Source organism: Bombina bombina, chromosome 6 (assembly GCF_027579735.1).
Source record: "Bombina bombina isolate aBomBom1 chromosome 6, aBomBom1.pri, whole genome shotgun sequence".
Classification (NCBI taxonomy): Eukaryota; Metazoa; Chordata; class Amphibia; order Anura; family Bombinatoridae; genus Bombina; species Bombina bombina.
The window spans coordinates 876,369,807-876,393,422 of record NC_069504.1 but is presented as its reverse complement, the minus strand read 5'-3'; the positions used below and the strand labels follow the sequence as shown (position 1 = coordinate 876,393,422).

Below are 23,616 nucleotides of genomic sequence, written 5' to 3'. Positions count from 1 at the left end.
TGATGAGTCATCTTCTCATATTTTTTTATAGTCAGCTCTAACAGAGATAAACATCATCACTTTCAAATGATTAAATATTTGGGTATCATGTCCCATTAATACAGTTTAGTACACAGTTGTCTTGTAGTGTGTGCTTTATGTTGGGAAATGATGCATTACTTTGTGGGATGGATGTGAGGTTTTCCATATTCATACGCTCAAACCATTTGTAGGCAATAATTCTAGACACCCATTTTTTTCTTTCATAAGATGATGAGAGTCCACAAGCCATCACATGTGGGATTAAAGTCCAGACCTACAGGAGAAAGTGAAACACCCCACACAGCAGAGCTTTAATCCCTCCAACTTTCTTATGATTCCTTAGTCATTTTTTTACCTCCAGCAAGGAGGCGGGTGAAACTTGAAGTGCTGATCTACATGTCAATTGAAAAGGGTTCTCTATCCAATCTGAGACCCATTATCCTCTTCAGAGTACTTAAAAACAAAGCAGATCAGTGGACAAGAGTTCAGCCAGGCAGGGAAAATCTTCTCCCATTGGGGAGATGCCACCAGCCTCCCAAGTAAAGTGTGAGCATGCCTGCCAATCCCCTGGTGCACATTGTGCTGCTCATTTTACAGATCCTTGGCATCATGCTTGCACTGCCTCAGAGGTGCCTGTTTACTGGAAGCAGACTTCAGCTGAGTATGATAGGCGAAGATGCTGGCAGGTAAGCACCATGCACCTTCATAGCCCACAGGCTATTAGCATGAACATGTACACATGATTTACATAGCCTGGGGACATAGTTATATACACCAGATAACACTAAATACAGTTTTAGGCACTTTTACACATTTACAGTAAAATCGAGCTACTGTCTCTTTAAATGTACCAGTCCATGCTCTTGCACATACTACTAGAGATTGGATCCTGATTCTCAGCATACTCTCAGATGATCAGGATCATTTGTGAAGCTGGGGAGTTTCTAAATTTCCTTCTGTGTCGATCTTAGGGGGCTAACTTTTTCCCGCCTAAACAGTATGCCCTTTTTCTTCCTTTCCCTCAAATTCGGCGGCCATATTTGCTGACACACTGTAGTTTCTCCTCAGAGCCTTTGGAGTGGTAAGCACCCTTAATAACGAGTACAATGTTTTAACACAAGGACACCATATCCGTTTTTTTCTGATTGCTTCACAGGAGCTTCAGTCTTGCATTGTGCCAATATATGTGTGTTCCCCAGAGAAGGGGTAACCCTTTTTGTGCCTGTTATATTGTATTTCTGTGCTGCTATTTAACTTTAGGTACTTCTCTGTCCATAATGGAACAAACTGGTGCAGCTAAAGTCTTACTACATAATGCTGAATCCTTAGAAGTGCTATTGACAATTTAACCTCTTCGTATATGTGTTTTCTATATAAGGTAGTGTTGGTATGTCCCCCTACTCAGCTTTGTAACCTATGTGCTGAGCCTGTGTTTATTGCTAGACAGGGTCATGCACTGTTGCATTTGCAGCAGAGTATTCAGGAATTTTTTACCCACCAGGGTTATCCCCAGTACAGTTTTACTGACCTGCCTCCTATCTTAAAACAGAATATTCACTCTGCAATTTTACAACTGATGGCTTTCATGTTTCCATCATTTAAACCCAAACGCATGCGAAGGGCAGAAGAGAACACTTATCAGGCTCTGGGCTCATCTGTGGCATCCCTATAAGTTACTCATCTGTGGCATCCCTATAAGTTACTCATCTGTGACATCCCTATAAGTTACTCATCTGTGACATCCCTATGAGGTACCCTATACCCTCCAGGTGTCAAGGTACCCTATACCCTCCAGGTGTAAAATTTAATTAGAATCCTCCTCCTCAGCTGAGGACAATTATTCAGAAACCTAGGACCCCCTTCTATACAAGTAGCAGAAGGTGTGTCCTTTAATTTAAAATTTCCGGACGGTTTTCCTGCTTTAGAGATTGAAGACTCTCTACTTGCAAACAAACAATCTGTGATAAAGACTGATAAGTTCTTTAAGGCAAGCCCCAAAGAAGCAATCTACCTTCCCGGTTCCTGATGCGGTTTCTGAGATAATTATCAAGGAATGTAACAAGCCAGGCTTTCATTCTGTTCCCTCTGCCAAATTCAAAACCATGTTCCCTTTACCATCTAAAAATTGGAGGTATGGGAAACTATTCTAAAGGTTATTTGCACTTTGGCTATGCGGACTACCATTGCTTTAGAGGAGAGTACCTCTTTTAAGTTTAAGAGGACAGATAACTTAAAGTTTTTCTCTGGAGATCCTTTCAGCTGGCAGGCTATATGTTTCATCGAGCTATTAGTGAAGCTTGTGTATCTGCAGCTACTGCAGTCTGGTTTGACAACATCTCCGACCTTATTTCCCAAGACGTTTAGGATCACTTGAGGTTGGTAAAGACTGTCAGCAGTTTCATTTGTGATACCAGCTGTTGAAATAACTGCTGATCTAGTATCTAAAAGCAGACGTATTTCCCTCCCATTTCAGAGCAATATCTTGTTTGGATCTGGACTGGATGCTATCATTGCTACGGTCACTGGAGGTAAAGGAGGTTTCCTGCTGCAAGACAGAAAAAAAGGGCAGGGTTAAAGGGATATTAATTAGTGCTCCTTTGGTAAAACCAAATATGTTAAATCAAATTAAATATAAAAACAATCAGATTGTGTAAAAAAAAACCCTGGCAAATAACTAACTTATTTTTTTTAAGTTAGCACAAATATTCAAAGTAGCCCTGCTCCCAGTGTTTTAAGAGCAGATGATTTTCAAAACCTAAGTTTTATTCATAAATGGAAAGAGTCCACAGCTGTATTCATTACTTTTGGGAATTCAGAACCTGGCCATTAGGAGGAGGCAAAGACACCCCAGCCAAAGACTTAAATACCCCTCCCACTTCGCTCATCCCCCAGTCATTCTTTGCCTTTCGCCCCAGAAGGTTGGCAGAGAAGTGTTAGAAGTTTCGATAGTCTCTTATGGAGGGTAGTACTCTTCGGTATTGGACTGGAATTTTAAGTAATCCTATCAGTCTCTCAGTGAGAGCATGGGTGAAAGTTAGAGTCCAGAAATGCAGGGAGAGTCTTTCTGCGAAACCACCCTGACTCATATTAACAGCTCCACAAGCAATCAGCGTTGACGAGTTTTGCTGCCTTCTTCTAAAGTCTAAAGTCCATGGCAGAGGCGATGATACTATCAGTCACACTTGAAGAGCCGTGTTCCTTTTCCACGGCGTAGATTCCGGTAAGATTGTTTCATTTTACTTTTGTCATGATTGTTTTGAAATACAAATGTTTTCCTGAGAGGCTACCACCTTTTGGGACTAACTATAACTCAGGGTCTCTGTGAGGCTCCTTTTGTATCTTGGAATCAAGGGTTAATATCTCCTGAGGGGGGTTATTGAACAGGGTTTTTTTTTTAATCATGTTTCTAATATGATTTGACCTGCTTATGTGTAGTGTTACTTAGGCTCATGGCTTTGTGGAACATAACAGCCTTTTGAAAAGACGAGGCTTTCCATTCCTGCATTCCTGACCTTGTTGCGATGGAAAAATTCTGGTCCGCTAGTGTCTGGTTCATAGGAGGTGGTGAGTGCCCCAGCCATTGTGGGTGTCAGGTGCCGTTTACAGTTTTCTTATTTGGTCCGGTTTTTGTATTCAATATCCCAGTTATGGAGGATTTTGATATTGTGGAGACGGACGTCTCTAGTTCAGATTCTGCTTCTTGTAAAGAATACGAATAGTCCCGGATGATACATGCCTATCAGTTATGTTCCGAATGCCGTTTTAGAGTGCTTAATTCCTCGAGATCGGGGAATCAAGGGCCCGCTGAGCTGTCCGCCTCTGGGGGTTCTGTTCCCCGAGCGGCGAGTTCCCTACCACCATCTCTTATTACGCATGCAGGTAACCCAGATTTTGCTTATCCTTCTCTGGAAGGTGGCTTGTTCCCTCCGGAGGTTATGGCACGGTTCCGCATGTCCATACCTATAGTGCTGGCGCATCTGCAACTCCCAGAAGTGTGCTTACGATATTGTACGTGTTCCATTAACCGGGGCTCCGCAGGCCTGGGATGGCCTGGCCCAAATGTAAGAGAGTACCTATGGAAATTATTAGCTAGACGGAATATTACTTCAGGGCTAATTAAAAAAAAATATAACAATCCATAGGGATTCTAAGGTGCATATAGGGTGAGCTGAGTTAGCGAGAGGGGTATTGGGTGATGGATTACAGCGGGCAAGAGGCGCTTAAAGATGGATGGGGAGGGGGGGGGAGCTTTCTAAGGTGAGAGGGCTCTGTGAAGGGGTGACCACAAGAAAGATGAGGATATTGTAAATATGAAGTGAGAGCTTGTTTACGATATTTGTAAGGGCCTGGACATATGTTAAGAATTGTACCAACTGAAAAGTTAGAACTGTAGTCTAAATGGTGATGATAGCTCTGGAGGGACTCATGGGTCTGCTACTACATTTGTAACAGTATAATAACATATGATCTGCGTTAAAACCAGGTGAAACCTGTATGCAGCAGTACAATAGTAATATAGTGGAGGATAGAATTACTCTTTTCAGCTACCAAGAGCGACATATGAAAAAATAAAGCACATCCAACAAACAGAAATATTCTAATATATTAGAATAGTCTCATATTAGATCTAGTACAAACTGCAGCAAAGTGAGTTAAGGTTACCTGAGTTAGCACCAAGTATAGTACTATGACCATGTTATGGGTTATGTAAAGGATCTAGGGGATGAGAATTCAGTGCCATAATTGAGAGTATGCTGAGTAAAACTATAGGCTTAGTTTATATTAGGTATAGCCACCTAGTTGTCCCTTGACTAGTGTAAAGCAAGCAGTATCATACTAGGAGAGCAGTACAGTATATCACTCAATACAAATACTGGGGCATAACACACGATCACTAAAGCAAACCAAAGTTCTTCTACAGATAAGTTTAAAGCACTTGAGCTAAACGTTATTAACATCCACATAATAAATTATGGCTGTGGCAAGCATACATTTCTCCTCAATAACTGAGCATCTGGATCCATGAGACAGGTATGTCATAAAATAGACCACCCATTGGAACTATCACAGACTGCTGGGATATAACTGGAGGTTCACATGCCTCGAGCCCAATGAATATATAAAGTATGAAATAGTATAGTTTACATATAGAAGGGAGTAAGCAATTAAACTCTGTGTACTCATGTGATACAATCATATATGTATGTTTATAAAGGGTGGTAATTATTGTTAAAAGGGAGGCCTCTTTATATAGGGGTAAACATCTGTAACTTGGCCAGGTCTACATACATTATAGTATAACCACCCAAATGTAGTATCCTGCCTTTATGACCTTAAATATACAGGGAGTGCAGAATTATTAGGCAAGTTGTATTTTTGAGGATTAATTTTATTATTGAACAACAACCATGTTCTCAATGAACCCAAAAAACTCATTAATATCAAAGCTGAATAGTTTTGGAAGTAATTTTTAGTTTTTTTTTAGTTATAGCTATTTTAGGGGGATATCTGTGTGTGCAGGTGACTATTACTGTGCATAATTATTAGGCAACTTAACAAAAAACAAATATATACCCATTTCAATTATTTATTTTTACCAGTGAAACCAATATAACATCTCAACATTCACAAATATACATTTCTGACATTCAAAAACAAAACAAAAACAAATCAGTGACCAATATAGCCACCTTTCTTTGCAAGGACACTCAAAAGCCTGCCATCCATGGATTCTGTCAGTGTTTTGATCTGTTCACCATCAACATTGCGTGCAGCAGCAACCACAGCCTCCCAGACACTGTTCAGAGAGGTGTACTGTTTTCCCTCCTTGTAAATCTCACATTTGATGATGGACCACAGGTTCTCAATGGGGTTCAGATCAGGTGAACAAGGAGGCCATGTCATTAGATTTTCTTCTTTTATACCCTTTCTTGCCAGCCACGCTGTGGAGTACTTGGACGCGTGTGATGGAGCATTGTCCTGCATGAAAATCATGTTTTTCTTGAAGGATGCAGACTTCTTCCTGTACCACTGCTTGAAGAAGGTGTCTTCCAGAAACTGGCCGTAGGACTGGGAGTTGAGCTTGACTCCATCCTCAACCCGAAAAGGCCCCACAAGCTCATCTTTGATGATACCAGCCCAAACCAGTACTCCACCTCCACCTTGCTGGCGTCTGAGTCGAACTGGAGCTCTCTGCCCTTTACCAATCCAGCCACGGGCCCATCCATCTGGCCCATCAAGACTCACTCTCATTTCATCAGTCCATAAAACCTTAGAAAAATCAGTCTTGAGATATTTCTTGGCCCAGTCTTGACGTTTCAGCTTGTGTGTCTTGTTCAGTGGTGGTCGTCTTTCAGCCTTTCTTACCTTGGCCATGTCTCTGAGTATTGCACACCTTGTGCTTTTGGGCACTCCAGTGATGTTGCAGCTCTGAAATATGGCCAAACTGGTGGCAAGTGGCATCTTGGCAGCTGCACGCTTGACTTTTCTCAGTTCATGGGCAGTTATTTTGCCCCTTGGTTTTTCCACACGCTTCTTGCGACCCTGTTGACTATTTTGAATGAAACGCTTGATTGTGCGATGATCACGCTTCAGAAGCTTTGCAATTTTAAGAGTGCTGCATCCCTCTGCAAGATATCTCACTATTTTTGACTTTTCTGAGCCTGTCAAGTCCTTTTTTTGACCCATTTTGCCAAAGGAAAGGAAGTTGCCTAATAATTATGCACACCTGATATAGGGTGTTGATGTCATTAGACCACACCCCTTCTCATTACAGAGATGCACATCACCTAATATGCTTAATTGGTAGTAGGCTTTCGAGCCTATACAGCTTGGAGTAAGACAACATGCATAAAGAGGATGATGTGGTCAAAATACTAATTTGCCTAATAATTCTTCACTCCCTGTAGTGTTAAGGAGAGACTGAGTGGGGTGTATAAGGGAGAAAGTAGAATAAAGAATTGCTGAAGTGACTAGAATATAGTGAACAACACATATAATATTGTTAACTTGTGTCCCAAGCTAAGAAACACATAAATCAATTGTACACATTTAAAGTTATCTAGAGTAACTCAATAGTAGGCCGCACACCAAAAACTAACACAGAAGCAATAATAACGCAGGGAACAGATTACGGCTAACTAACAAGCCAACATGCCTAATACATTTGATTAGTGCCAATAATGACAGAAGGCATAGTGTCTGAATTTCTTAGCCTACTCCTATGACCGGTAGTCCAGAAGGAGCAGCCATTAGAAGGGATAGGACTTTTAGCATCAAGAGCGGAGGCACAAGGAGGAGGGGGCAGGGGTGCTGAGAGACAGACCCAGAGAGTCCAATGTAATGAGGGCTCTATAGAGTGGAGATCCTGACCCCCCCCCCCCCCATGCGGCTCCAGAGAATCCCCAAGTTGTCAGCCCCGCGGGGAATAGACATGCGAGTGTCCCCGGTAATGTTGGTGGTAGAACTGTCTCTCTCCAGCTCCGCCCCGACCGGCTGCCTCGAAGCAGGAGCCGAGCGAACAGCTGCATAATTGAAAGTACCGTCCGGGTAGTTCTCTGAGGTCGGGAGGAAAGCGATCTTAGGATCCGTCCCAACAGGCCACTACAGTAGCGTAGGTAGGTCTCCACTGGTCTCAGCTGCTATCTTGTCATGGAGGCAGAGATGTTGTGGGTTATCTTCTTCCGGTAGCTAAACAACTGTGTTGAGATCACCCTCTGGGACATCAGACAAGCCCTTCTGGTCAAGAGAGAGGTGTTGGAGGAGAGAGTTAAACTGAGCGTCCATGCGGAGTGCCAGCGCAGCTAGTGTGTCTTTAATTTGGGAGTCCATCTTCTCTGCTGGTTGAAGAATCACAACTGCCCCCAGTGTGCGTGAAATGTGAGTCCAGGATCTAGGTTCTAATTGATCCTAATGTTTAAATGTTCCAATGGTTGTGGTAGAGGTAGCTGGCCCTTTACTCTCGGAGGGATCCGTGACGTCACTGCTTCAATGGTGGCTTTGCGCCTCTTTATAAGCTGCTCTCAGTGATCGCCACCAAAAGCTGGGCCATGGAGTATTTGACCAGTCTGTCCACAGTACTCTGTAATGTAGTCACTCTATCAATATAATGTAAGGAGGTAAGAGGTGATCCGCATGTTGTCCGGTTCTTGGTAGATCGACTTGGCTCCACTCCCCCAATTATTGCAAATATGCATCTTGGTGATGCTCAAAATGTATTCAATGAAGCTAACATCCTGTTTACTATCCAAAACGCTAATTTTAAAGTCATTTGGTGCACTTGGTTATGAAATTAGGGCAGGACCTCCCAATTCCTGCGTCTGCTCGGCTCCACAGTTAGCTCCGCCCCCGATACTCGCAAATTTTGATTGCACTGTTTACTTCTACGTAAGTTTGTTCTAGTGTGAGGACATGTTTCGTCCTATGTTTGCTTGTTGTTTATATCTACATCTCTGGGAGTGACTATATGCAACATTGACAGTGATGACCCTTGGTTTCAGGCTGGTCCTGATTGGGTTCAGATCCTTCTGTCTTGTGGCCTTTTTCAGACAAGGGGTGCCTGTTCTGCCTGGCTGGTCCGGTTAGGGCACAGAGTGCTTTACATTATTATTTGTATTATTTCTTGTTTTTATTTTACAAGTTTCAGCTAAGCATTCTGAGAGGACCTCAGGGTCCGTGGGGAATGGGGGAATTGGTTCAGTCTTTATTTGCCTTTCAAGCTGGTCGACTGGGACTCGGTGAAGTTCCGCTGTGACACACTCAGTTGTTTCCAATATTTCGTCGGGACTTAGAGTATTCCCTCCCCGTGTGGGTTGGAGGTTTGGAGGACTTAGGGCCTCCTTGCCGCCGGTTCCTGGTGGTTTTGCCTTTCAGGGGCTCTTTGGAATTGTCCTTTTTGGACTTGTTCCTTTTGAGGTTCACTTCCTTCGGGTCGAAATTTCTGGACTTTGTCCTTTTCTCCTTACCGATTTTGGCCACCTTATGTGGAGGGCCGTGTGGCTTTTTCCTAATTTGGATGTTTCCCTATCAGGGGCGTTAGGCTGTGTTGTCTCCTTCTCCGAGCTTCGCTTAGGAGTTATTTCTACTGGGGTATGGGATGCTCTGCATTCTTTTTCCTTGGGTGTGGTCCTCTGGTTACGTTCTCTGAAGAGATATGGAGACTAGCCTTTGTTCTACTCGCTCTTTGGGTGACCTGTCCTCGATGTTCTCCCTTGGTCTAGAGTCTTGGCGCGCCTTTGTCGTTCCTTATCTCCTTTTTGGAGTGTTGGACTCCTGCAAGGGGTGTTCTCTTCCTTTTGGGTTGGGATTTATGAGTGAGGTGTCCGGAAGCTTATGATCTTGTGGCTTGTTCGGGGCGATACAGTTTTTCCAGGGAACATAGGCTAGGGCCTACGGACTGGTTAGTTGAGCCTGCTAACAGCTTGGCCAGGTTTTCTGTGCGCTTTCGGATACACTCCTTATGGCTTGCTTTGTCCTTTGAACGATGTATGCTCCCCTTCAGGGGGAGTTTTTCTGTGTTCATCAGGACGTCTGGATGATTTTCCTTCATCTTTTGTTTTCATCAGACTATGGCTCATGTCTTGTGGGCATGTGCGCTGTTCTTATATATGCTCTTCCCTTTGGGGGGGTAGTTTGTCCTCCTTATGGAGGGGGTCCTCTCTCTGGAGGGTTGTCGTCCTTTCCTGTGTGCAGGAGGTTGGAACAGGTGTTTTTATCCTGTAAAGGAGAGCAGTCTGCTCTTCTGGGGGTTGTTCTGTTCCATCTGTGGAGATTGAAGTCTTCATGTTGAGACTGTCATGGAGGGTCCTGTTAGGTCTTCTTAGGGATCTACTGCATTTTTCTATGATTCATCTCCTATGGGGTTTTCCTTGGGAGTACCTATTTGATGGAGTTGTTTTGGGTTGGCACTCGAGCTCTGTTGGGGTAGCCGAGTTCACCCCATTCTGTCCTTCCCTGGGGGCTGGTGATTGGGTTCCTTTCTGTTCCCCTGTTTTTCAGACCTGCCTGTCGCTTGGGCTGGTCCGGTGTTGGAGCAGGATCTGAGATCGGTTGTTCGTCCTCGGGTCATTTGAGGTTCGGTGAGCCTCTTTGAGGTTCTGTGCTTTCTCCATGTTCAAAATATGTGAGAAGGACTGGCGGCTTTTGGATAGCCTGTGATAGGCCCATTGCTTAGTGGATGTTTCGCAGTCTGACGGTTTAGTGTTTGATATCTATCTTCAGCTGCTCTTTACTTGCCTGCAAGTATTCTATTTTCAGAGTCATCCTGGTATGACTGTGGCGTGTGGTGTTGACTCAGGTGTCCGTTTATCCTGGTTGGCTGCACGTGTTTTGATTTCTGAATATTTCGATATTCTGAGTTATCTTGCGACTTGAGGACTCCGTCTTCAGTTGTCGTTAGGATGCGGTTGCACTGTATTTAGAAGTTTTATTCTCTGTTTCAGATTCTTGGTCTTAACCTTGTGGTTTCTGTACAATCTGGGGTCTGGGCTTTGTCTTCTTGTTTCTCTAAACTGGTTAGGGTCTCTGGGAGCTTGGCCTGGTTCTCAGGGTTCCTTATTTTTATTTGGAACTTGTTGCACCCTACTTAGGGTCCTTTCGGGAATCCTTGATTTTGTCTTCCATGTCTTCTCCCTTTTGGGAGTTTACGGTTGTTGATCCCTTTCTCTAGTAGGAGGTGTGTTGTTGGGGATCGACTGCTGGGCAACGGTGTCTCCTGGAGGCGTGTTGGCTCAGTTGAGTCTATTCTGCGGTCTCTAGCAAGGCTTTTGGACTATCTGCGGGTCAGTGTCCTTTGGGCCTTTTTCAAAGTTTCCTCGGCTTTGGACGAATCAGATTTTTTGTGGGTTGGGAATGTAGGCCTTGTGCCCTCAGAATGGGCCGCCTTTTGTTCCCTCCCGTTTTTAGCATTCAGTGTCCTCTATAGCTTGGGTATTGTTTTCCCAAAAGTAATGAATGCAGCTGTGGACTCCTTCCATTTATGAAGAAAAACTTAAATATTGCTTACCTGATCATTTTCTTTTCTTCAGATGGAAAGAGTCCACAGCTCCCCGCCCGTGTTTTCTGTGGGGCGTCTGTTATTTTTATTCTTCTGGCACCTTTTCATCCTGATATTTCTTCTACTGTTCCTCGGCAGAATGACTGGGGGATGAGGGAAGTGGGAGGGGTATTTAAGTCTTTTGCTGGGGTGTCTTTGCCTCCTCCTGGTGGCCAGGTTCTAAATTCCCAAAAGTAATGAATGCAGCTGTGGACTCTTTCTATCTGAAGAAAAGAAAATTATCAGGTAAGCATAATTTAAGTTTTTTATTCTGTCAGTTCTGGGTATGATCAAATCTGACTCCCTGTTATCTAGTCTATTCACTAGCCTAAAAGTTTTATGACATCAGGCTAAGATAAAACTTCCTGCAAAGGCCTCCTCCTACATGTTGCATTGATTTCTATCAAGTACAACTGCTCAGTGTTTTTTTTTTACAATAACAATGAAACAGATTGTAACTGTTTAACATCCCTTTAGGTCCACTGGTCAATTTCACTCGCTTTTTCCAAGGCGCAAAGACTCCTCTTCAGTGTCTCAGAAGTCAAATATCTCCATTTTCATATGGAAGCCTGGTTCCTCTTGGTCCAAATAGACCAAAAATTCTGCCCCTTCCTCCAAATTAGCATGAATGTATGGCCCCCCAACCCATACTTAGTTCTGGGGTGGGGGCAAACTGAACCTTTTTCAGGAGGCACTATATGGCAGCAGTTTTGCAAAAATGTTATCCATTTGCAAAAACACTAGATGGCAGCACTATTTCCTTCCATGTAGTGCTTCAAATGCCTACCTAGGTATCTCTTCAACAAAGAATACCATGGAAATTAAACATATTTTATAATAAAAGTAAATTGAACATTTTAAAAAAAATTGTATGCTCTATCTGAAAGTAGCTTAGCTTTTTGCTCTTTCTTGTGATTCTTCTTACCTGATATTTTAGGAAAAACATTTTTAAAAACAAACTACTCTTTACTTCCTAAGGTTGTTTCTTCTGAAAAAAACAGTCAGGAAATTGTAGTCTCATCTCTCTGTCCAGCACCAAAAAAAACCTAAACACAGATTACTTCATAACTTGGATTTAGTATGGGCCTTGAAATTTTATCTTCAAGCCGCTAAAGAATTTAGAGATTCTTCTTCCTTGTTTATCTATTTCTTAGGTCCCCACAAAGGACAGAATTGCCTTAAAGCTTTATTTCACAAAGCATGCGTAGAAACTGGAAAGTCTTCCCCTGAATGAATTACTGGTCTTTCTACCAGAGCTGTTGCCACCTCTTTTAGAAATGTAACTTCCATTGAACTGAATTTTGCAAAGCAGCTACTTGTTCATCTGTACATACATTTACCAAATTTTACCATTTTGTCACGTTTGCCTCTTCTGAGGCTTCTTTGGGTAGGAAAGTTCTGAAAGCCGCACTTGCACTTTGCTGCCCTATTTCATGGTGGTTTTGTGGACATTGTAGTTTGGGTAGAGGATCCCACATGCATTGGCTCATGGACTAACACACTCTTATGGAAGAAGACGAAATTTATGTTTACATGATAAATTCATTTATATCATGGTGAGAGTCCTGAAAAACGTCCTTGCTTTTCCATAACAGTTGGCGGCAGTACCAGTTTGCATTTTTTTACCCTGCTTTCCTACTTTCTCATTTTCTCCTTTTTCTTGGCCATATATATGCCTAAGGAATCATAGGAAATTGGGGGCAATTAAAGCTCTGTTGTGTGGGGTGTTTAGCCTTCTCCTCTAGGACTGACCTTTAATATATATAAATTCATGAAACTTGAAAGATTTGGAATACATCTAAAAAAATAAGAGCTGGCATTGCAGTCATTTTAAAACAGTCAAATAAACCCATTTCTTTACAAAAAGAATGCTTGGAGGTAGCTAAATAATTAAATTGATTCTTCTTAGTCTGATTTTCTCTCTCCAGCTGTAAATATATTTTAAGTATTGATTGTGTGTTTGTGAGTTATAACTTTATGTGTAGTAAATATGGTTTTACCCAATGACCACCCAATGCACAACGTTTATGCATATTAGAGAGAACGGTTAATGACTGTATTGCCTGCTTTAATGGTATTTCAGAACCCTGATATTGTTTTGGTACATTATCTGAATGTCCCAGCCATCGAGGATTGTGGGAAGATCTGTGGCCCTATCCTGTGCTCTACAAACAGCGACAGGAAGGAATGGATGAAATGGAGCAAGGAGGAGCTGATCAGTCAGCTGAAACCTATGTGTAAGCTAGAGGGCATGTACTTGGGGGGAGTAGCTACATATCCAGCTGCAGTAACTAGACGGAGTAGCTAATTTTTCAATGAGGATTAGGAACCATGAGGTATTGGATTCACCCAAGTGTCTACTTTGGAAGGAATAGGAGGGGGGGGGGGGGTTGAGTTTTGTCAGTTAAAGTAGAAAACTAAAACCTGTCTGTGAATGATTTGGCTAAAGTGCATATGTACAGATATGGAAAGCTGAATTTGCAGTATTGTAGAGATTGAAGGAATATTAGCAGAACTACACATTTTGAGAAGTTTAGATATGTTTGTAGTATAAAATTGGCTTATAAAGTAAGGTATGAAAAGGTAGTTAAGGCTGTGACTGACTGAAGCTTTTTCTGACACCTCTCTCTTCTGCAGTTCATGGCATTAAGTGGTCATGCAGCAATGGAAATGGGACAAGTGAGTTCTCTATAGAGCAACTGGTGCAGCAGATTCTTGACACCCACCAGGCCAAACCTCCTCCCCGTACACACACCTGTCTGTGCAACACCACCCTGGGTCAGTGCCTCAAATTGAGGGAAAACCTTCTAGCACATACTTTGTTTTCTGTAATAAATATCTTTCATTATTTATGTTGTGTTACTCAGAAGTATCTTGAAAATTGTACATGCTAGAAATAAGTCAATTATTTCATTACATTGGTCTTTTAGATGTTTAATGTAACTTTTTCCTTGTACTGTAGGATCAGCAGGAGGAATACCTCACAAATGCACTAGTACTAAGCACCGCATCATCTCGCCAAAGGTGGAGCCACGATTATGCCCGTTTCCAGCTCTCACAGAGGTTCAGAATATTTCATCATCTTCATCAGAACAAGACCAGGGCAAATCTGAGAGGAGAGGGGGTCATAAGAGTGGCAGAATCCCCTCTGGGAGTGACCCAAGCTCCTCCCGCACCTACTCTGAGCTCCCAGACACCACACAGGCATCTCCACCACTTGCGCTCACTAATGGTTTCTACACAGAAAGGGAATTGGCAGGTGTGACAATAACTACAACTGCTGGTGTCCCGGGTATTAGTGCAGTGCTGGTGATGACAGGCATCCCTGAGAAGCCTTTGACATTAACTCCCAGCCAACATCTGATGCCAGCAGAGGCAGCTAATCAACCCACAACAGTACCTGTGGGCATCTCTCTCTTACCTTCACCTGTGGAAGGCCTCCTGCTCTCCTCCTCACAAAGTCTAGAGGTTTCCATGGAGGCAACACAAGGGACTGGTTGTGGAACCTTTGATCCAGACTCCTTCCTCAACAGCCCCAAAGAAGGAGAGACATATGGTGGAGCAGCTGGAACCAGGGAATTCAAGCAAGAGACAGCAGAAGGAGGAACTGTCGATGCAGGGACATGTGTAGGAGGCTTTGTGGAGACTGGAGAATTGTCAACACCAGAGATAACTTCTGGAATTAAAGAGGAAACATCTAAGATGGTAGAAACTGGAGCTAAGGATGAGGAAGTTCAATCCGTAAGGGAGAGCAGCTGCTCGCCAGAGGTAGACATGGATACCAGAGAGGGGCAGGTCAGCACCAGTGATAAAGATGGAGTAGAAGTGGTAGCAGATGAAAGGCAAGAAGAGGGGGATACTCAAGCCACCAATATAAATGACTTATACTCCATCATTCAAAATGATCTGAGTTCTTCATCTGGAGCTTCCAGTGTCCATATGGAGCTTTCTGCAGAAAACTTCAACATATCCTTTGACAGCCAATTTCCAGATCTTATCTCTGATCTGATGACAGATGAAGCTGCTCCAGGGAGCTATGAACATTTTGGAGATCCCCAGGCCCAGTCCTCACCAGCTCATGCAGAATATGTACAACAGCAAATGCAGGCAATGGTAGAAAGTACTGCTGTTGTGGGAAATCAATTTCCAGAAACGGGAGATGGGTCTTCTGTGCTTGTGAGAATCACAGACTTTTCTCCAGAGTGGTCCTATCCAGAGGTGTGTTACCGCTTTTTTGTAACCTCTGTTCCTTTTATTTTCTTTTTGTCTACCTCAATCTGCATCATACATATATTGTTTACTGCTACAGACCGAGTGTTTACTCTTTATTTTCCATTATCTTTTATGTTTGTGTTGCACTACCATGACTTGATCCCTAACGGAATATCAAACACCATTTTTTTTCTTTAATGAATCAGATAGAGCACGATATTTTAAATAGCTTTCTAATTTACTTCTATTAACAATTTGTCTTTATTCTCTTGGTGTCTTTTGTTGGAAAGCAGGGACATAAGCTCAGGAGCCGGCCCATATCTGGAGCACTAAATAGCAGGGGTTTTCTATTTGCAAGAGCACTTGATGACAGCGCTATGTAGTGCTCCAGATGCCTACCTAGGTATCTCATCAACAAAGACTATCATGGGAGTTAAGCAAAGTTGAAAATAGAAGTAAATTGGAAATATTTTTTAAATGTGTATGCTCTGTCTGAATCACGGAAGAAAAAGTTTGGGTTTCATATCCCTTTAATGTTGCATCCACTGGATTTTCTGTGTCTGTTAAAGGGACATGCCACCCACATTTTTTCTTTTATGATTTAGAAAGATAACGCAATTTTAAACATCTTTCTAATTTACTTATATTATATAATTTGTTTTATTCTCTTGATATTCTTTGATGGAAAGCATATCTAGATATGCTCACTAGCTGCTGATTGGTTGCTGCACATAGAAGCATCGTGTGATTGGCTCACCATGTGCATTGCTTTTTCTTCAACTAAGGATATTTAAAAAATGAAGCAAAATAAATAATGGAAGTAAATTGTAATTTTGTTTAAATTTCTATTCTCTATCTGAATCATGAAAGAAAGATTTTGGGTTTAGTGGCCCTTTAATGTCATTCTGTTAGTTTTACGTCTTATCCATTGATAAGCCGCCTTGAAGATTTGCTCCACAGATGCTTCATTTTTGAAAGCCCAGGAAGAAGAGACAGCCCTAGTTATCTTGATTTGAAAAAGCAGTAATAAAAGGTTAGGAGCCGGCCCATTTTTTTAGTTCAGCACCTTGGTAGAGTTTGCTGATTGGTTTGCTACATTTAGCCACAAATCAGCAAGTGCTACCCATGTGCTGAACACAAAATGGTCTGGCTCTAAAGCTTACATTACTGCTTTTTCAAATCAAGATAGCATGAGAACAAAGAAAAATTGATAATAGGAGTAAATTAGAAAGGTACTTAAAATCTCATGCTCTATCTGAATCATGAAAGAAAGAAATTGGGTTTAGTATCCCTTTAAGCTTTCTATTTCAAAAGTTCTACATACAAAACAAATGGTTTAAAAGCATTTACATTTTTAAATTATTATTTCCTATTTTTTTCATTATTTCAATGTTAGATTTTCAAGGTTTTTTAAACCAAGAGCAGACCATGGAAATTTGCCTTAAAAATGTTTTTTCAGTGTGTGGCTAAATAGAGCTAGGTGTTAATGAAGTCCTGTAAAGTCCAAATTAAACTTCCATGATTCCGATAGGGCATGTCATTTTAAACAACTTTCCAATTTATTTTTATCATCAAATTTGCTTTTTTCTTTTGGTTTTCTTTGTTAAAGTCTAAACCTAGAAAGGCTTATAGGCTGATTTCTAAGACTGCAGTCCTCCTCTTATCTCACAGTCTGGCTGTGAATAGCTAATAACATGTACTGTTTGTTCATGTGCACCATATAGATTCTGACCAAGGCCTGATAAAATTAAAGGGACAGTTTACTCAAAAAATGTCTCCCCTTTAATTTGTTCCCAATGATCCACTTAACCTGCTGGAGTGTATTAAATTGTTTACAGGTAGCTCCTTTACCCTTATATTGGCATTTGAAATAGTTGATTTAGCATGTGGTATCACCACCTATTCTGAAAGTTTGTGGCCGCAGGTTCAAGCTATAGATAAGCTTTGTAAACACAGTCAGCAGAAAAAAAATACACTCCCAGTGGGATATAGCAGAGATAAGGTAATAAAATGTTGATTTTCCATTGTTCTCTCCAAGTACTGGTGATTGTTTTATGGACAGATATAAGATAAAGAAGCAGGTATATGTACAATGTGATACAGTAATGAGATCTGATTATACCTACAAGCTCAACCCATTTTATTAGGTTGTGGCTTCAAAACACAAAATAAGAGCTTTAATATACACAAACCTTAAAAAGCCAATATTCATTTTTTTTTTTACTCTGGAGTTGGTAAAAAAAAGCAATTGTAAACACATTAAGGGAAAAACTATTTTACAGTATAATGTCCCTTTAAGAGCACTAATTGCCTGAAATGCAAGTCTGTCGAGAGATCTGAGATACGGGGCAGTCTGCAGAGGCTTAGATACAAGGTAATCATAGAGGTAAAAAGTGTATTAATATAACAGTGTTGGTCATGTAAAACTAGGGAATGGGTAATAAAGGGATTATCTATCGTTTTTAACAATAACATTTTTGGTTTTTATTGTCCCTTTAAGCAGCATGTAGACAGTAAAATCCGGGGGATTAAAGGGACGTCAAACAAAAAAAAGTGTAATTCCCAGTGATCAAGGGACCATTAAATAAAATGCTTAATAAAAAGACAATGCAATAGCACTTACTCTGAGTTTAATATTAGTAGTGAATTTTTTTTCTGGCGTTTTTCTAAAATTTCATTTAATTTGCGGGCCCCCTGTATTTGACATCCATCACCCAATCACAGACTGATATACTGTGAACCTTTGCGCATGCTCAGTAGTAGCTGGTGCCTCAAAGTGTGTAAATAAAAAGACTGTGCACAATTTGATAATGAAAGTAAATTGGAAAGTGTCTTTAAACTGCATGCTCTATCCGAATCAAGAAAGTGTAATTTCATATAGTTGATGCGAGTCCACAAGCTGTTACATATGGGATATACATTCCTACCAGGAGAAGGCAAAGTTTTCCAAACCTCAAAAGCCTATAAAACCCCTCCCACCTCACACATACCTCAGTTTTAAACTTTGCCTCCGTTGGAGGTGGTTGGTGCATGAGGTACAGTGCTTGTCAGAGGGATGTGATTGGAGTACTGCCTCATGATGCAATGTTTAGTTTCCCTTTAATCGGTTTAATTAAATTAATGATGGTGAAACAGTAATGTAATATAATTCATATTTTTTTTAAAAAATAACTTAGAAAATGTTGCTTATTTTTGCTATAAGTCATTTTTGCCCCTTTACGGGCGCACGTTAAATAACCAGCCATTACAAGTGGCTGGTTAATGCTCCCGCAAGCTCGCGGGAGTACTTTGAGCTTAGCGCAATTAACCAGAGGTCAGACCTCTGGTTAATTAAAAAAGCCCAAATTGCTCCCCAAATGAAGTGGTCAGTTCCTTTCTTAAAATAAAAAATATAAGCATCTTTATTTTTTTTAAAAAACAACTGCACCAAGCAGTTATAAAGGTTTAAAGTGAACGGGGATGCAGGGTGTTAGAAAAAAAACGGCACTGAAAAGTGCCTTTACATTGAAATCTATGGGGACTGTGTTATTCCTAACAAAATATATATGCTTATATACATATATATTTATGTGTTAATATGTATATGCACATATAAACACTTACACATATATGTATATATTCATATATATTCTGTGCTGCGCTAGGTTCTTTGCCGTGTCTAACAGCATGAGAAAGAGGCTACCCAAAGCTTCCAGGCAATGCGAGCGCTTAATATGAAATACCAGCGCACATTTGCGTGCGCTGATATTACCAAAAGTGCAATTTTGTGCTCCACTCGTAATCTAGCTCTTTGTTTTTTATGCAGATCTACTCAGTTAACTAATTAATCACTGTTGTATAATGTACATATAAAAAAATTGTCCCTTTAAATTTTAACTTTCTTGTCCCGTTTTCCAATTTGGTCTATTTCTTTCTCACCACGTTTGATGATTCTCCCTTTCTATTACATCTAATTTTTTCTCTCTTCGTCTTCCAGGGAGGTGTTAAGATCCTCATCACAGGTCCTTGGGTTGAAGACACAGATTCATATTCCTGTGTTTTTGATCACTTGACTGTCCCAGCTTCACTTATTCAGTCGGGAGTCCTGCGCTGCTATTGCCCAGGTTAGAAAATACTAGTCAATGCCAGGCGTGACATGTTTATTAGACTGCATCATGTGCATGGTTCTACAGTGTTTTATACATTGAATGATTGAGACACAACATATATAAAAAAAATAGATGGGTAAATCACTTCCAGTACATTTTATGATTCATATATCACTTAAAGGGATACTAAACCCATTTTTTTTGTTTATGAATCAGATAGAGCATGCAATTTTAAGCAACTTTCTAATTTACTATTATTATCAAAAAAATTGGGTTTAGTATCCCATTAATTGTATTTCCTTTATTAAACATTAAGGTACATTTCATTGTAAACTTTACCTTAAATGTGTTTGCAATGATCCATTTTACCTGCTGGAGAGTATTAAAGTATTTACAAATTGCTCCTTTACCTTTATTTTGTATTTCAAATAGCTCCTTTTGACTGTTGGAACCACCATCTGTACTTTAAAAAAAAAAAAAAAACACTGCAGTAATGACTATAAAAAAGCTATGTAAACAAAATACAGCAACAAAAATCATCCTCACACTGGGGGAGGGAGGGAGAGAGAAAGTCCATCCCAATTGAAACGGTTTTCCTGTAGAAAATTTGATCACAATGAACTCTTATTGGCTGCTTTTCTGTTTACATTGTCCCTTTAATAACTCATCCTTAGTAGATTCTTCTTGATTATGGACACAGGTATCCATGTCAATGTGTAATTTGTTTACTTCCATATCTGAGCATTTAGACTTTAAACACCTTGTAACTACAAAATTATTTCTGTTGTGTTTCTGTGGAATAACATATCAGACAACAAGGCTATAAAGTATATTGTGTTGTACTTGTTATCAGCAAAAGCCAATTGGGGAAATATATGTAGCAGGATTAGCCTTGAAACGTCACCCGTGTGCATTTTAAATTTTTAGAATTTGTTAATCCTCGTTTTTTCGAGCTAATTACTTAACGGGGGAAATGTATAATTAACAATATGTTGCAAAGTTGTTTCATTATATATAACTAAACATTTTATTTAAAAATCTCAAGATGTTTACTGTCTCTTTAACTTGTGAACCCACTAGTTATTTTTATTTTTATTAACAGCAAATTATTGCCTGGTTTATTAATTAAATGTTTGTAGATTTATTTTTTTCTTGCATAAATCAATATATAAATAAATATATATATATATATATATATATATATATATATATATATATATATATATATATATATTTATATATATACATTTCTGTACATTACAGCGCATGAAGCTGGCCTGGTTACATTGCAAGTGGTTCAACATCAGCAGATTATCTCCCACTCTGTGATCTTTGAATATCGGGCAAGAAACTTCCTTTCTCTACCCAGCACACAACTGGATTGGCTTTCATTGGATGGTAAGTGCCGTGGGGTGGAGCATACTATGCATGTTGTATTTTGCTAGAGTTACAGAGAGATTTTATAATGATATACAAAAGGATGATATTGAAACAAAAGTTTATAGTTATTTATCATATTCTACAGATATGTATGTAATCAAAAACCTATGGCATGCAAATAAGCTGCTGAGAAATCTAATGGATGCATTTGTTTTTTATTTATTTTTCTGTGGAGAGGGTGACTAAATTCAACATGCACCATTGTTGTTATTATTATTATTTTTTTTTATTATTGAAGTTGGATTAAAAGAAACTAAGAGAAAAATAACAGACTAAAGTTAGATGGAAGTGTTGAGGGAAAACAGAATAAGGGGATAAAATATGGCAGATAAAGGAGAGTGAAAAATGTATGGCAAACAGGGAGACTGAGATGTGTATGGCGGACGGGGAGAGTGAGAAATGTATGGTGGGCGGGGAGAGTGAGAAATGTATGGCGGGCGGGGAGAGTGAGAAATGTATGGCGGGCGGGGAGAGTGAGAAATGTATGGCGGGCGGGGAGAATGAGAAATGTATGACGGGCGGAGAGAGTGAGAAATGTATGGCGGGCTGGGAGAGTGAGAAATGTATGGCGGGCTGGGAGAGTGAGAAATGTATGGCGGGTGGGGAGAGTGAGAAATGTATGGCGGACGGGGAGAGTGAAAAATGTATGGCGGGCAGGGAGAGTGAGAAATGTATGGTGGACAGGGAGAGTGAGAAATGTATGGTGAACGGGGAGAGTGAGAAATGTATGGCGGGCGGGGAGAGTGAAAAATGTATGGCGGGCAGGGAGAGTGAGAAATGTATGGCGAACAGGGAGAATGAGAAATGTATGTCAGGCGGGGAAAGTGAGAAATGTATGGCGGGCTGGGAGAGTGAGAAATGTATGGAGGACGGGGAGAGTGAGAAATGTATGGAGGACGGGGAGAGTGAGAAATGTATGGAGGACGGGGAGAGTGAGAAATGTATGGCGGGCTGGGAGAGTGAGAAATGTATGGCGGGCTGGGAGAGTGAGAAATGTATGACAGGCTGGGAGAGTGAGAAATGTATGGCGGGCAGGGAGAGTGAGTAATGCATGGAGGACGGGGAGAGTGAGCAATGTATGGAGGACGGGGAGAGTGAGCAATGTATGGAGGACGGGGAGAGTGAGCAATGTATGGAGGACGGGGAGAGTGAGCAATGTATGGAGGACGGGGAGAGTGAGAAATGTATGGAGGACGGGGAGAGTGAGAAATGTATGGAGGACAGGGAGAGTGAGAAAAGTATGGCGGGCTGGGAGAGTGAGAAATGTATGGCGGGCTGGGAGAGTGAGAAATGTATGGCGGGCTGGGAGAGTGAGAAATGTATGACAGGCTGGGAGAGTGAGAAATGTATGGCGGGCGGGGAGAGTGAGTAATGTATGGAGGACGGGGAGAGTGAGCAATGTATGGAGGACAGGGAGAGTGAGCAATGTATGGTGGGCTGGGAGAGTGAGAAATGTATGGTGGGCTGGGAGAGTGAGAAATGTATGGCGGGCTGGGAGAGTGAGAAATGTATGGCGGGCTGGGAGAGTGAGAAATGTATGGCGGGCTGGGAGAGTGAGAAATGTATGGCGGGCTGGGAGAGTGAGAAATGTATGGCGGGCTGGGAGAGTGAGCAATGTATGGCGGGCTGGGAGAGTGAGAAATGTATGGCGGGCTGGGAGAGAGAAATGTATGGCGGGCTGGGAGAGTGAGAAATGTATGGTGGGCTGGGAGAGTGAGAAATGTATGGCGGGCTGGGAGAGTGAGAAATGTATGGCGGGCTGGGAGAGTGAGAAATGTATGGCGGGCTGGGAGAGTGAGAAATGTATGGCGGGCTGGGAGAGTGAGAAATGTATGGCGGGCTGGGAGAGTGAGAAATGTATGGCGGGCTGGGAGAGTGAGAAATGTATGGCGGGCTGGGAGAGTGAGAAATGTATGGCGGGCGGGGAGAGTGAGTAATGTATGGAGGACGGGGAGAGTGAGCAATGTATGGAGGACAGGGAGAGTGAGCAATGTATGGTGGGCTGGGAGAGTGAGAAATGTATGGTGGGCTGGGAGAGTGAGAAATGTATGGCGGGCTGGGAGAGTGAGAAATGTATGGCGGGCTGGGAGAGTGAGAAATGTATGGCGGGCTGGGAGAGTGAGAAATGTATGGCGGGCTGGGAGAGTGAGAAATGTATGGCGGGCTGGGAGAGTGAGCAATGTATGGCGGGCTGGGAGAGTGAGAAATGTATGGCGGGCTGGGAGAGAGAAATGTATGGCGGGCTGGGAGAGTGAGAAATGTATGGTGGGCTGGGAGAGTGAGAAATGTATGGCGGGCTGGGAGAGTGAGAAATGTATGGCGGGCTGGGAGAGTGAGAAATGTATGGCGGGCTGGGAGAGTGAGAAATGTATGGCGGGCGGGGTGAGTGAGAAATGTATGGTGGACGGGGAGAGTCAGAATTATATGTTAGGTGGGGAGAGGGCTAAATATAATAGGAAAGGTAAAAATGGAATGAGCTAAAAATAAGGCCAATGAGTTGACAAAAGGGACATAAAACTCATTGTTTAAATGTGCAGTATATATCAGCAGATACCATTACCTTGCAAAAGGTTTGTATACAAAATAATTTTTTTAAAAGCATTTAAACTAAATTTGTTTGCAAAGTGTACATTGTTTTGCTCTCCAGGGAAATACTCTTTTATATAAGCCCCTTATTGCATCTCCTCTGCTCTAAATCTCCATTTAGGGACAGATATAAATGTGTTACTGAAGTGATAGAACAATCACTGTGTTTAGTGTAGCAAGAATACTTCCAGAAGTTAAATTACAGGAAGAGGGTGCACAAAAGTGACGTATACTGCA

At 41.5% G+C, this 23,616-nt stretch overlaps 1 protein-coding gene across 1 annotated transcript in view; it reads left to right on the top strand.

Annotated features, from left to right (window-relative positions):
* The window catches only part of CAMTA2 (calmodulin binding transcription activator 2), a 307,159-nt gene that overhangs the window by 187,074 nt on the left and 96,469 nt on the right, over positions 1 to 23,616 (top strand). The window contains exons 7-11 of the mRNA XM_053718351.1: positions 13,137 to 13,290; positions 13,691 to 13,831; positions 14,016 to 15,271; positions 19,242 to 19,368; positions 20,617 to 20,751. Coding sequence (XP_053574326.1) covers positions 13,137 to 13,290; positions 13,691 to 13,831; positions 14,016 to 15,271; positions 19,242 to 19,368; positions 20,617 to 20,751 — 1,813 coding nt within the window. The remainder of the gene's footprint in view (positions 1 to 13,136; positions 13,291 to 13,690; positions 13,832 to 14,015; positions 15,272 to 19,241; positions 19,369 to 20,616; positions 20,752 to 23,616) is intronic.